The 15,695-nt window shown below is 35.8% G+C and overlaps 1 protein-coding gene across 4 annotated transcripts in view; it reads right to left on the bottom strand.

Annotated features, from left to right (window-relative positions):
• Nucleotides 1-15,695, bottom strand: part of Focad (focadhesin) — a 298,353-nt gene that overhangs the window by 243,881 nt on the left and 38,777 nt on the right. For all 4 annotated transcript variants that reach the window (XR_010048410.1, XM_063251882.1, XM_063251889.1 and 1 more), the window contains exon 5: nucleotides 9,679-9,783. Coding sequence is in view for 3 of the 4 variants with exons in the window: in XM_063251882.1 (XP_063107952.1) it covers nucleotides 9,679-9,783 (105 nt within the window). In the remaining variant the exon portion in view is untranslated. The remainder of the gene's footprint in view (nucleotides 1-9,678; nucleotides 9,784-15,695) is intronic.

The following is a 15,695-nucleotide window of genomic DNA, read 5'->3' as shown; positions in this document are numbered from 1 at the left end:
GTAACTGACTTCACTTTTCCAAGAATAAATGTATCAATCTTAATAGAAATGAGGGGATGAAAAAAATTAGACTCCTGGTAAGTAAATGAGAAAGCAAAAGTTATTTGCAACCTTTAGTTCGCCCCAACCTCTTTGCTACATCCCTGAATATAGGGAAGCTATGATTTGATTTACATCATAAATTCAGCGACAAGCACAGGCTGCCTTTTCTGTGTGAGGAAACAATGCCTGCAGTCACCATGCATTTTCATGTATGCAGCTGTGACCCTGGCACTTTCAGAAGCATAGCATAGCACTTACTACATCAAATATGCATTTTAAAAGCATTTCTCTACCTGCTCTGAATTTTGATTTGAGAGTGCTGGGTTAGAAGCTGAATTTTTTTCAGTTCCCACAGATAAGTTAAAAGATGCATAGCAACAAACAAATTTATATTACTATAAAAAGAAAAACATGAATCAAGGGGGAAAAAATCAAACGACAATGAACTGTCATTTTAACATTTTTTAAAATAGATTTTATGTGCTTTCCACACAAGTTCCTAAGCAGAAGATTTAAAGCAAAAGTGATTTTCATTTTGACATTTTTGCCTGACTACATTTTTTTCTTCAGGTCTAGAAGACAGGGAACATATATGAATTCCTTGAAAATACATTTCATATTACAATGCTTCTGCTCTCATACTGAATCTTCCCCAAGGATCTCTGTTTTTGAGAGCCAGGATTTTAATGTAAAGCTGTCTGCCAATGTCAGAAGTCTAGAAAATTTTTAGGTACATAGTACCTAAATTTATGAGCAAATTACCATACCTACATTTACATTAAACACCTACATTTAAAACTACACCTACATAAGTACTGATTAGTAGCTATTGCTAAGTAAAAGACTGTATAGTATGTATAGCTTATTTTCAGATAAATTAAATTATAAATTCCAGGTGCACATCTCAGGTGATCAGAACCATAAATTGTGAACAAAGACTTTCCTAGTGAAAGACAGGAGAGAAAAGAAGAAATAAAAACAGAAGCAAAACACAGCTACACAGAATGGTACTGCAAAGAGACAGATGGTCTTGGAAAATATTATTGGCTATGCTTGCCCAATTACTGCCCTAGCTTCCTTTTCATCCTTAACTCTGGTTGGTTTTATTTTAGATACACACATTTTCTAAATAATACCTAATTACATTCATATTAAGGATTTGTTACATGTAAGTATCTCAACTTAACCATTTTTATCCGGTAGGCAAAGGACCACATCTGACAATGATACTCATTTCCCATCCTCCGCCTCATGGTTTTTATCTTTTACTTTTTATTTTTCCACAGGCCCTTTGAAATTATATGAATAAATTTGGGCACATATATGCACATACATTTTCTAGGAGAAAGGCCAAAACTTTTAAGAGATTCTCAAAGAAAGTCCTGGAAACCCCTCAAAAAAGGTATAAATTAAAGCTTATAAATTAAAGTTTATCTAAGGTAATTGCTACAGTTCAGCTTTGTTAAGCTCCTGCTTTCAAAAACACTGCAAATACAATTCCCCTCCCAAAAAAAGATTATGTGTAATGGGTTCTTCCCAGAAATGGTGGCTCCTTGAATATTTAAGTTTTGAAACTTCAGCAAAATAAAATTAATGTATTCTACTGATTCTAATCCAGTATGGCAGTTTGATTGTGCAGTACAAATGATTTAATAATGGTACCAGGCTTGCTTTATGCTAAGTAAAATCAAATATCCACATCCCGGGGACCCTGTTAGATAATACATTCAATTATTGAAATATTGAAAAAAGTAAAATACTCACTTTGATAACAAAAGTGTATGATAATAGCTGGTGGCTGTTCTGTGTGTGTTTGTGTGTGTAAGTGTTAGAAGCTTCTAAGCAACTTCACTAAGAAATTGTAAATGTAATAGAAGAACTTATGTATAAATGAAAAACAAAAGCTAAAGAACTACTGTCACTAACTCAACATTAAGGTTCACTTTTAATAACTGACAAAAAGTAATTAGCTTTAGAATAATGTAAAATGCAAAAATACTAAAAAACCATTTCTCTTAACAATCATAAAAAAATTCCAGGATAAATAAAATGTATTATACTCATGCGGTAAATGAAAAGGAATGAAGCACTAGCACATGCTACAAAATGGATGAAACCCCGAAAATTCTATGCTAAGTGAAACAAGCCAGACATAAAAAGGTCACATATTGTACGATTCCATTTATACGAAATGTTCAGAATATGCAAATAGAGATACAAACTGTTTTCCAGGGTTTGAGGGCCAAAGGCATTAAAGAATGACTGGCCATGGGTATTTTTTCCAAAGAAAACATTCTAGAAAATAGTGATAGCTAGATAATTGGCTGAATATAATAAAAATCACTGACATATATATATATGAATAAGTTTTAATGTATGCAAATCACATTTTTAAAAGCATTAATAATATTCTAAACAGCCACTCACAATTTATTGATTTTTTTTAATTTTAGCAAAAAGTATCATGTGAAGTTTAAATATAAAACTAATGTAAATGTATTAATTTGGATTTCCCTCAGGCAGAAAATAATTTCAAATAAAGTGTCACATAGACTATAATTTCTGCCACTAAAACATTACCTCTCTGTTTTGCCTCTGATAAATGTGAAGCAGGGAGTGGTGGAGTTGGGAAATCACTATCTTGGTGTCATCAAATGAAAACCAAAATGGTGAACTTAATGAGGAACAGGATATCTGCATGGCCTCAAAGCATCTTCCCCAAAGATTGCTTATTAGCAACAATAGGGGGTTGTTACACATGCAATGGAGAAATCAGAAAACATACGAATGGGGTGATCAAAGTTAAAATCACTAATGAGGAACAGGATGGACAGGCCACAGCTATTATCTATCTATACAATACTCAATATCTATACAATACTCAATAAAATAAAATAAAATAAAATAATCTATACAATACTCAATAAAATTATCTATACAATACTCAATAAAATAAAACAAAATAAACACAATGGCTATGAAAGGCAAAGAAAGCATAAGAAACTGCTTCAAATTTTTTTAAAAATATCACAACTAAAGGCAGCACGTGTATTTAAACTACATCTTAGGACTAGGGATGTGGCTCAGTGGCAGAACTTTGGATTCACCAGCATCACCAGAAAGAAAAAGAAAAGACCTAAAAGGAGAAAGGACACATAAAAGGACATTATTGGGAAAAATGACAAAACTAGATAGAATACGATAACATAAATGTGGAAAAATGCAAAAATACCAGAGATTTCAAGTAAAGAAGTCTTTTTTAAAACTATTTTTGAAACAGCCCCAAAACTTTAAAAAATAATTTCAAAGCAGTAAATTAAACTGAAAGGCCTCAAACCAGGCATAGTGGTGCACACCTATAATCCTAGCATCCTGGAGACTGACACAGGACAATTGCCTCAAATTGGAGGCCAATTTGGGCTACCCTAATGAGTTCAAGGCCAGCCTAAGTATATAGCAAGACCTTGTCTCAAAAAACAAACAAGAGGGAGAGAGGGGAAGAGAAGGAGAGGGAAGGTAATGTGGGGGGGGGGGGAGAAGAGCAAAGCAATGAGTGAATTTAGCATGGCATTAAATAACTCAGTCTTTGCCATGGCTTTGTGTTTTCTAGCCTATGCCCATCTCCCCCAACCCTATATCCAGGCATCTCCCCGCCTTGAGCACTGAACTCAGCTACCCTGCTTTCTGTGAAGTCCTGTAGTATACCAAGCTCTTTCAGACAGCAATGTGCAGGTACTAGAGAAAACACTTCCTGCACTCTTCATGTGGCTGGCTGCATGTCATTCTTTAAAGCTGATGACAAGAGAAAATTCTTAGAAAAAGCCAATTATCACAATTTTAAGATGGGAGTATATTTTGATACCCACAACCATCAATTGGTCTTTGTGCATTTACATTTGTGCCTATTTGGTACTTGCTCCTGTTTCTCTTTATTCAAAAAACCTAAAGAATAAATTTGCATTTGGTGTTAAGTCAAAGAATCAATATGAACTGCAAAGCATCTTGGCCTTTGGACCACATCTCTCTTAAGTTCATAAAACTAATTCTCCATGCAAACAAACTAAATAACACTACAAAATTGATGAACACATACTACTCAGGGTACAGCCATCCATGACTACTGGCCTAATCACCCACTTCAGAACATACCATCTGCCAAATCATTTAATATTCCCTTATTTCAGAAAGTACAGCTTGATGCTGATCAGACCAAACCCTCCCACAAAAAAGATTCTTAACATTTGATATTTGTGCGTGTCAGCCACTGTCTGGCACATCAGAATGAAGCATGAATTTTGGAACAAGCAGTTACTGCTCATGAATTTGCAGCTATTTCCTCACTTTAGCTGAGGGAAGAGAAATTTTTAAAAGACTGCCATAATATGAATATGCAGAGAAAAAATTAAAAGCACATGATAAATTTCAAGGAGGAAAATGACAAATTACAAAGCAAATGAGAAAAGTGAGCCTCTGATAATATACAAACCATAAAAATTTAGTTATTCAGCCTTCCAACAAAAATACTAACCAAATATCTATTCTCTGCCTTACTACCTATATGATTAATATTAGAGAATGATTCAACATTAGTTAAATATAAATGTTATAGAGAATGAGGTTTTAGTAAAATACAATTCCGAAAAACAAAAGGGGAAGCAAAAAGAAAGTCAAAATTAAAGGGTATTTCAGTAGTAACAAAATGCTAACTAACCTAAAAATTGTTCATAAATAGAAAAGTACTTCAAAAGTTCTTACACATTTATGTACTCAAACTAGAGGTCATAAACTCATTGCCCACAAATTGTACACTCTGAACTGAATGCTTTGCCTGCCTGCCTTGGATTTTTTAAAATTTGAATTGGTTGCCAGCATTTAATCAGACGAATTCACATCAAAAATCTTACCAATCTGCATGTAAGCCCCATTGCCTGATTGTAACAATGAGGCAGTCATTTTCCACCCTACCTGCACTCTGGGAGTCACACTGGAGCTCTGGATAAATAGCATCTCGGCCTGACCTTCCCATTGTTCTTAGTAATACCCTCCCACTACTGCTGGTAAATAGGCACGTATATGTTTAAAACTTGCTCTAGTGCGCAGCTAGAGTTGAGACTCACAGGACTCATGTTTTACAATCACAATAACCAAATATACTGAATTGTTCATCCAGTTACCCCACCCTCAAAAATAATGACAACTCCAGCCTCATGAAAATAACGCATCTGATCTGTTTAAGTCACAAGGCTCAACAAGGATTGCCTAGAAAAAAGTTCTGGTTAAGCAATGTGAGCTTTACTAGCCATATACACTGTATTCCAATGTTCCTTGAAGTATGGTCAGTAGATCACTTGAATCTAAATCCCTTAATAAATTATAGATGCATAGACCATTTCTAGACATACATATGCAAAACTCACATGAGACCCCTATGCACAGTTAACTGAAAATCAGTGTCAGTTTCTAAAGGAGTGTTCATGACTCTTTCCTTCTGCTCCTACAACCACCCACCCACCATCTGACCATGAATATGAACACATGTTGAGGCCATGGAAGTATTTCATTGAACAAACAATCTTACATTACTTTCTTACATCTGTAGTTGGCTTGTTCTTCTTGCACTGTTTTTCTTTTAGAATTTTTCTTTGGTCCTGCTCTTGGCCTCTCCATTATATATGGCTGACATGATAGGACAAATTTAGTCTCTTGATACTTAGGAACACAGAGATCTCTTGCCTCCCAAATAAGGGACTAGAAAGACAGAGGCATTACTGGACCCTCTTTACACCACCCCAATAAGATCCCTACAGAAACATGTGATGCTATCCAGCTCTTAGGGGCTGGAGAAATCCATATCACTGAGCAACTGGATAAACATGCTGATTCCTGACTTTCACATAAAACTCCTGAATGAATGAGAATTTCTGACAATTGGGACAACTGGGACAATCCTTAGATCGCTTCTATGAATATGAAATTTGAGAATCATTAAGCCCTAGGTAAAACAAAAAGAACACCTTTTCTAAGATTCCTTCAGGAAATTGATAAAGGCCAAGAGAAGCCAGTGACTAGGATTGCTGATCCTCGTATTTTCTATTTCCATACTAGCACAACTTATGCAACTGAGTATAGACCCATTTAAAATGACCAAATATTCTACTTTACTATCATTCCAATTAATGAGCCATTAGGACAAAAAGAAGAAAAACTTAAAACTCTAACTGTATACAAGGGAATTCTTTAATACTATAAAAACATTAACTTCATACTCACAAAGCTTACAGTTATCTATTATACTACTTCTATTTTAAATTAATCCTACATCATAACCATAGAACACCTCTCAGAGGAGTTCTAAGCCCTCATATCCTTTTAATGCTTTCTTATACAGCTCATCAGTCCCCTCTCCAAGGCTGGATAATATTGCTAACCAACATGTGGCAAAGAAGGCTCTAAAACAGCATGACAATTTTATGCTTGACTCAGGTAGTCATAGCTCTCTTGAGGGGAAACTGCTCTTCAAGCTCACCTCTCTTCTGTTTCTGCTATCCACAATTCCCCCTGGAGAAACTTAAGGCTCTTATGCAGTCAATTACACTCTACTGATTTACGGCACCAAACAGCCATTCACATAAGGGCTCTCCATAAACATTACTGGATTATGCCAACTCAGGTGACTGATTCTGGACCTCTTAATGTGCCACCCACCTAAAGACAAACCTTCTGTATCCATTCTTTTTGGCTTCTCAAATTAAACTCCCTATTCACACCTTATACCTATTGCCTTTTAAAAACAAGACTGCAGTTAAAAGAACCACCTACAATAGAAAGTGAATTATAAATAAAACAAGTAAAACATTAAAGATGACTAGAGGTTCAGCAATCTGACATTGAGACAATTAGAATGAAATGAGAGTGACCTTAATTGCTCTGCAGGGTACGAAAAATTCTTTTATCATTATTGAAACCAATGTATCTTAAACATTTCAGCGCCTGTGAGTTACCCAGAACATCTTCCTAAAACATTTGCTCTGATTCACAGAGTCTGCAATGGAGTCCAAGTCACTGCCTTCCTAAACAACCTCCCAGGCAGCGCTGATGCCATGTGGTTCTGCCACTGGGGCAGGGAGGAACACAGGTCACTAGGGAGCTTGTTACACAGGCATCCTGAGTGTGGCCTAGAATAAGGACCATCTGCTGTGCAGCAAGATCCCCAGTTAATCAGCCCGTGTACTCCAGAGCACTTGACTGCAACATTGCACAGTGTGAATCAGACGCACCTGATCCATTAAAAACACCAGGCCTCACTGCAAAGATTCTGATCCTGTTAGTCTCGAACATTTGACTCTTCCAGTGTTTTTTTGTTTCTAAGCACACTCAGGTTGTTCTAATAACCAGCCAGTATTGCGAACCCAAGATTATAAAAAAAAAAAAAAAAAAAACACTCCCTGGGAGGGAAATATGTTGTGACTATAAATGAGTGAGGAGTTTTTTTATGGGATGATGAAAATGTTTTGAATTTATTATGGCAATGGTCATAGAACTCAGTGAATATACTGAAATCTACTGAATTCTATATTTTAAATGAGTCAATTAAATATTATGTGTATTATATCTCAATAAAACATACAAAAATTAAATTTAAAACTTTGATAGCTTCTCTATTTACAAATAAATAACCCTCATTAAACAACAATGAAATGAAATTGTGTTCTATGCTAGAATTCTGGCCCAAGACTTTGAACTTCTAGGGGGTTTTTTGTAACTTCTTTTTAAAAAGGAAGAAATATTGATGTCTTTCCAGAAATACTAAGATCTGCTCATCTAAAAGATCTATTCTGTTCAAGCTACTATGTGAAGGAGAAACCTGAATCTTGTATTATAGAAGAGTATTGCCATGTTTAAATTTTAAAAAGTATATTTATCAATTTAAAATTTTACCCTGCCCAAAAAAAGTTTCTTCAGTATTTTCAAACAAATAACTTTCCAGGGCTGGGGATATAGCTCAGTGACACAGAGGCTGCCTGGCTGGCAAGCACAAGGTCCTGAGTACGATTGCCAGTACCCACTGAAAGAAAGGAAGGAAGGAAGGAAGGAAGGAAGGAAGGAAGGAAGGAAGAAAGAAAGAAAGAAAGAAAGAAAGAAAGAAAGAAAGAAAGAAAGAAATTTCATTCTGCTTCTTCTAGTTAAAAATAAATCAATAAAGGCTGGGGATTTAGCTCAATGGCACAAGCACCTGCCTGGCAAGCACAAGGTCATGAGTTCAATTCGCAGTACCAAAAAATAAAAAAAAATAAAAAATTTTATAAACAAATCAGTAAATTCATTGCACCATATTCTTCCAACTTTTTATATGCTTGAAAATATTCACACAACATGCTAAGAAAAATACATAAATTCAATCTTGTTTTTAAAAATATGCAAATCCAATTTTGTTTTTAAAAATCAATAAACTTTCAATAGTGAACTCTAAAAATAAAAAAATAAGCAGCACTAAAATTATAGGGAGATCATGGTAACATATGAAATGTTGTTTGCTTATTATCAAAAGGAAAGCAGTACAAATACCTGTAAGCAAAAAGCACTACTCTATTTTAGAGATTCTCACACAGCTTTTGACAGCTATGGTGTCAAAGTCTCAGCACTATGGGCACTGTAATCTCAAACTGGTCATAGTCACTAATACCTGACTTCCTTTCCCTGCTATGTTTCCACAGCCCAAGTGAGGCATCTTCCCTCCAGAACCCAATGTGTTCTTTACGATTCCATAGTCTCACCCTTTGGAAACAGGCACATTCTGGATCTGTCAGCAAAGAGAGCTCCTTGGACAACATAAACTGGTTATTGACACTTTCCAGATCCTCCACGAACCAAGAAGCCCCTCTCTTAAGAAACAACATTCTGGCAGTACCATGATTCTTCCTTACCTTATAATAGCAACTATTATAGCTGCTGTTTTCTTTTCTGAAATAATTCTATTTTATTATATTCTTATTCTTATTACATTCTATAAAGACAAAGCAAAGACAAATATTACTAATCACTGACCTTGTCCATGGTGTTTGGTAGTTGGATGAACAATTAATGACAAGAACTGAGGTATCACTGCTGTCTGCAAGACTACCAAACACTATCAGCAAAGTGTTCTGGCTGGAAAGGGTGGCAAGTCAAGAAGCAAACAAAACCAGTAAGTTCTAGCTCATGTGTCAAGTATTACATGAATGACAAATACAGGAACAAAATTTTCTCATCAAAATGTGTCAAGCAGCAAGTAAGACAAATTTCAAAGCCATCAAGTTACCCAGGTATCCCTGTGCTTGTATAGTGAGAAAGCTTACTCTCATGCCTAGTCTTAATCCCTCCTGCTTCAAGAACACTTCATTGTTCACAGTAATGGGAAGACAGTTGCATACTGGAAAGCAAAAAGAATAATTTGAATTTGAGTGACCAATTTCAATCCTAAAGAAGTAATCCTGAAACCCGTATTAGTGATCAACTCTATCTCAATCCTCTTTGAAACAGGATCCATAATCATTATTATACTGCTGAGTTAAACAACCAACTCTTAATGGATTATCATGTTTCACATCATGCCTTAATAATTTACTTTTTTTTACAAAGACAGGATAAAAGACTTACCTAATAGTATATATATTTTGAATGTTCTTTCCTCCACCTTGACCTTCCTTTAGAGCTTGCAATTGTAATAATTTCATAATGGCTTTTATCAAACCATGTGTATTCCTGTAAAGAAACAGAATAACATGTTAAATGTTAGACATAAACTGAAGATGCTAATTATTTATTCCTATGCATATGCATGTGTGTGTGTGTGTGTGTGTGTGTGTGTGTGTGTGTGAGTGTGTTGCTGGGGATTTAACCAAAGGCCTCACACATGCTAGGCAAGAGTTTTACCACTAAACTTCACCTCCAGCCCAATCCTGCCATTTTCAAATAATTGAACACTTGCCACCCACACTGGACAGTAGCCACCCACAGGCAGCCAATTCATTCTACAGCACAGCAAAGGCCCATCAAACACACTTGAAGGAGGAAAACACCGCAGAATCAAACCACTCAACTATCAATCAACCCCCTATACACTCTTGGGAGGAAAAATCAATCACAAAACAACAGCCCCATGATTTCAAGCAGTGACCACACCAGTCACCCATAATGAATGATCAAGTACTGCACTATGGCTACCATGGTCCCCATGTCACTACTGAGCATTGACAATACGGCTGGTCCAAAGTGAGATGCATGAAAGTCATGTTGGCCTAAAAAGACTCAAACTAAAAAAAGAATATAAAATGTCATGTGTAATTTTTAACACCGATTACATGTTGAAATAATATTTTGATATATTGGGCTACATAAAATATACTATTAAAATTAACATCACTTGCTCCTTTTTCCTATGGCTATCAGAAAATTTTGAATTATATGAGACTCAGTTTTGTGGCCCATGCTGTATTTCCATTGCACAGTAATGTTTTGAATACTAACACAGTTTAGTTCCTAAGAGAACTCTTTAAAGTGTTGTGCTTTCCCTTGCAGTTAAAGCTTTTTCCAATTTTTGCAATGGTTTGTTTTCCATTTCATACGGAACCTCTTATGACCATGCAGTACAGACTCACAGATGAATCTTTTGTGACAGGTAGCACATGTACATGGTGTCTCTGCATGGATAGTCTCATGAACAGAGGTCTTGATACTACATGATAACTTTTCCATAAAAATCCTCTCTCCTGTGTGCCTTCTCTGATGGACATAAAATACAATATGATGTTTATACATGTGTGTCTTATTTATTTCACTGATGAGTATGTTCTCAAGGTATGTCCATTTACCTATGAAATACCAGTTTATCATCATTTATAGCTGAGTAGTACTCCATTGTATTTAGGTTGTTTCCAACATCTGGCTATTATACACTGTGCTTCTATAAACATGTATCATTGTGGTGTGATGTTTTCAATTCTTTTGAGAAGATATCCAGAAAGGGAATAGCTGGATTGAAAGGGACCTCCAAACCTAATTTTTGAGGAATCTCTATACTGATTTCCACAGTGGTTGCCCCAGCCTGCCTTCATTTTCTGTAAGCAACTCAAATTTATCCTTCTTTATAGCTGAGTAGTGGTCTTTCATTTTCTTTATCCATTCATCTGTTGATGGACATATAGGCTACTTCCAAGATTTAGCTATTATGAGTTTTACTGCTATAAACATGAGTATATATTACTGTATGATGAAGTCTTTAACTGTTTTAAGAGGAAACCTTGAAGGAGAATAACTCAAATGGAATTTTGAGGACTTGCCATACTGATTGCCATAGTATTTGTATTTCTTTTTTCTCCCTGCAGCCTCACTAGCATTTGCTTTTTTGAATTCTGTTTATCTTATGAAAAATGCAACAAAATTTCATAATAATAATAATAATAACAATAACAGTAATACACTGTGTATTATCTTCAAAGTACTCAAGAGTACAAGGCATAAAAAGATTTTTAATGTTAAAACCAATTTAAGACTTTTGAGAGAAGAAAAAAATATTCAGATGTATATAAAAATTTAACTGCTGTGTTGAAGACAACCAACCACATAGCTAAATCCACCACACTGCAAATTAACTTGTGAGAGAAATCTAGAAATACTAGATGTCTCCTGTGACTTAATATATGAGCAGCTGCAAGAAGTACCTTCTGGAAGATACTTATTCTTTCCCTTTCTCCAACCTTAACAAATTTGTCATACATGAAAATCACTGAATAATAAGAGTTCTGAAACTTTACTCACCCCTCCAAACTGCTTCTAAAGAACAGATGCAAAGCACAGCCTTAAAGACACAGGGGAAATAACAGCCTCCAAACAATGTTTTTAAGGAGGAGGAAAGGGACTAAAATATACCAGCTATGCTTAGACTCTTGAGCTCATTTTAATGTTTTATAAAAGAAAGTCTGACTGGTCATCATTGAAAGGATGACGAAAAGTAAGAACTCATCCTTATAGAATTTAACAAAGAATTACGTATGTATATACAGAAAGACTTTACTAATAGTCTTTCAATCATAAGTGAAGAAAATTATAGCATTAAAATGTTAGTAAATGAGTTGATAGTCCTAGTCACTGAGATGAACAGTCACTAACCTCATCAAAACTGATAGCAATCAGACACTACGTGTCTCCTAATGGACAAACACAATACCACCTATGAAAGAATCCTCCCTTTAGGAAATACTCTGAAGCCCAGGGCTAGGCACATGTGTTATATTCAAAAAAAGACTAGTTTCCTTCCTTAACCTCCCTTCCCCAGCAACTAAGGCAGTGGTTACTTCTATTTATTCCTGTTTAGAAAGATGATTTGTAATTTTCATTTAAAAATTTTCTAAAAGAGGTGGGCAGAAAGCACAAATTACCCTGCCATCCCAGTGGAACAATTATGTTATCTTTGACATTGTCTCCATCCACCCAATGTTTCCTTTCTCCATCCCTTAGAGCAATACACACCTAGTATCAGTCACTTACACTTAAATGTAATTAGATTTCATGCTGAACTTGAATTGATTGACAGATACCTATTTCCAAGATCATGGCTGGCCCCCAAATTCAATCTCAGTGTAAAGCCTTCCTCTAGAAAACCATGTAGCTCTCCTCTCTGTTTGAGAAATAAATATCCTCACTCATAAAGTTACTGTATAAAGGATCCCACCATACATACATTCATACAATGAAAAAATAGCCAATACAAAATTAAATTGCTTCTGCCAAAAAGATACATTTAAGTCCCAGCCCTCTGTTGCCATGAACACATGTTTATTCATAAGTAGGGTCTTTGCTGATAGAGTAAGTTAAGGATCTTGAGATGAGCTCATCCTCAACTAACTGGTATCCTTATAATACAGGGATGCTAAACCTTTTAGAGCTTTCAACAATAATAAACACCTCCCTGTGGCACCGGTGTCATATGTTCGCCACCACTGTTATACAAGAAAGACCAGTCAGTCACAGTGGCACATGTCTGTAATCCCAGCATTCAGGAGGCTGAGGCAGGAAGATCACCTCGAGTTTGAGGCCAGCCTGTGCTACATCATGAATTCAAACCAGCCTACCTATATAGCAAAACCTTTGTCTCAGAGAAAGTGGAAGAGAGACCGAGAGACAAGGATACAGAGACAGAGAAAGCCAGACAGAGACAGAGATAGAAAAGATCAGAGGGTTATGTGAGATACAGGGACAGAGAAGAATACAGAGGCACAAAATGGAATTATGCAGCCACAGACCAAGGGGCACAAAGGATCATTAGGAGGCTTCAAAAGCTAGAAGAGAGGCAGAGAACAGATTGATTATGGTCATCTGGCTGACAAAACTCTGGAAAATAAGTATCTGTTATATTAAACCATCAAGTTTATCATCACTTTTTACAATAACCCTGGAAACTGATAGCTCCTGGCAGAGGGACTGGTCCAACTCCCAGTCTTACCCTTCGTAATCTGTAATTGAGGCCAAGGAACTTTAGTCTGAGTCCAGCTGTCCTGTACACAGAAACAGCAACCCAGGAGCAGGAGGTCCTCTGTAACTAGGGAACAGTGAGTCAGGCAGCAGCAAGACAGAAGGATGGAACACCCAGCCTGTATCTAGCTTGTTTCCAAGACCCAGGAATATTCCTATTCTTGTATTATATGACACAACCCACCTTGTCTTAGCCCCTTTGTTAAAAAATAAAATACAGGAAATAAAAGAAAGTGGGAGGGAGGAAAGGAAACAAGAGAAAGAGAAAATGAGAGAAGGGAGAAAAGAGAAAAGAAGGGAAAAGAGTGGAGAGCAGACAAGGGAAAGGGAAGGGAGGGAAAATTACCCTTTGACACTTAAACTAGTTCAGTGCATTTGTGTAACTGGCAACCAAAAGGCCCTAATATGCTCAGGAATCTGCTGCCAAAAACTCTTCAATAAAGATCAGCTGGAAGAAGTCCTTCCTTGGACAAGTGCCAAGAAAAACTAAATTTATTTAAGAACTCTTGGAGAGTGAAGGGAATGTCAGACTCAGCCATAATCACAGTAGCAAAGGACAATACAAAAAGGAACCTCAGTGTTCACTGGGCAGAAGAGCCAAGACTCAGATCCTATTTTGAGACAGAGTGTGAGTTAACAATGAAATATAGAAAATAAAGAGAGAAAAAACAGGAAAAAAGAAATTTTTTAGTCAGGCTGTACAAATTACCCTAATTGAAACCACTCAAGCAAATTGATTTTCATTAGGCAGATTATGACATGATCACTATTGTGCATATGAATAACATGTATCAGGTTTCTTTTGTTTGGGGTTTACTTAATTACAACACTAAATATGACTCATATAAGCTTAGTCTCCTTTGGGAAAGACTACAAATAAAGTTTAATTACTTGCTTTCAAAATATATCAAATATGAGGGACAAGGAAGTATTTACATTAGACCAAGGGAAGAATAAAAATAAAGGGCTTAAGTTTAAGAAAATGACATGAGACCCCAAAAAGGGGCACCACGGAGTCCCTGGATATCCTGGAACAGATGTCCTAAATGTGGTCAGATCTCTTTAACTAGACAGGATTTAAGATCTCTGAAAAATATACTTTGTCAGCCTGAAACACAGTAAGTCATAAGTGAATAAGAGATCGATAAACATTAATGATCAAATCAGATCTAAATTCTTTATAAAGTTATGAGAAAGCAGAGACAAAGAAACAGAAAGAGAGGCAGAAAATTTTAAAAATAACACTTCTAGGGAACTCAATCTTAAATAATTGAAAAAAAAAGTGCTTGTTTAAAAAAAAAATCTAAGAAATGTTATTGAGCTTTTGCTTGAAACGTTCTCCATAGTCATTTGTCTTCTAAGGAACAGAAAACAGCCTGATTTCTTCTGAAGCATTTTTCCATTATAAAAGTAACATGTGTTCATTAGCCACTGTTCTTAAATCACCTCGAAACATCTTAGCATAAGACTCTTAAAATGGAAGATTTTGTGACAAACAAAGCCTTCAGCCAGATCACTAAACTTAAGAAATAGGGCAGAATGTCCTAGATGAGAAGAGTGGCTGGAATCACTTTTCTGTTTATGAGCTTCAAGTCGAGAGGGATTCTAGTATTTTAGAAAAAGAAAAAGTACTGAAGAAACGAAAAAAAGAGAACTTTTGCAAATGACCTAACAGGCTTTAAAGAAATGTTCATAAGACAGCAAGCATGAGAAAATAGGCATGCCCTGGTAATCCTGACACTGGTTAGCCAAAAGTGAGCAATGATATTGATGTATACATAAACTCTAAAATCATCTAGGATTCATGAGTAATAGTCTAATACTCCAACTACAGATTAAATGTGCTGTCTTCCCTCATAAAGGCATCCTTCCTTAGTTCTTTTCCTGCCAGATAAAATAAAGGGAAGAAGCTAAATAGCACACAAAAGCTTCAGTAATACAAGATATGAACAGTGTGTCTCCTTGGTTGCTACCCATTTCTACATAACAAAGTGATCAAGTTTCCCAAGGAACAGGGTCAACAACAAAAGAGAAATCTCTAAGAGATGGAAAATTTCTTGGTAAATTATCCTAAATCTTCAAGTAGTTCTCAGAATCATTTCTAGTCATTGGACTCTTATCGATCCATGATTAAAGACTCACTG

The sequence above is a fragment of the Cavia porcellus genome, unplaced genomic scaffold, assembly GCF_034190915.1.
Source record: "Cavia porcellus strain 051 isolate PalLab524CR breed Dunkin Hartley unplaced genomic scaffold, mCavPor4.1 scaffold_1, whole genome shotgun sequence".
Taxonomy (NCBI): Eukaryota; Metazoa; Chordata; class Mammalia; order Rodentia; family Caviidae; genus Cavia; species Cavia porcellus.
This window is presented reverse-complemented; position numbering and strand designations above follow the sequence as displayed.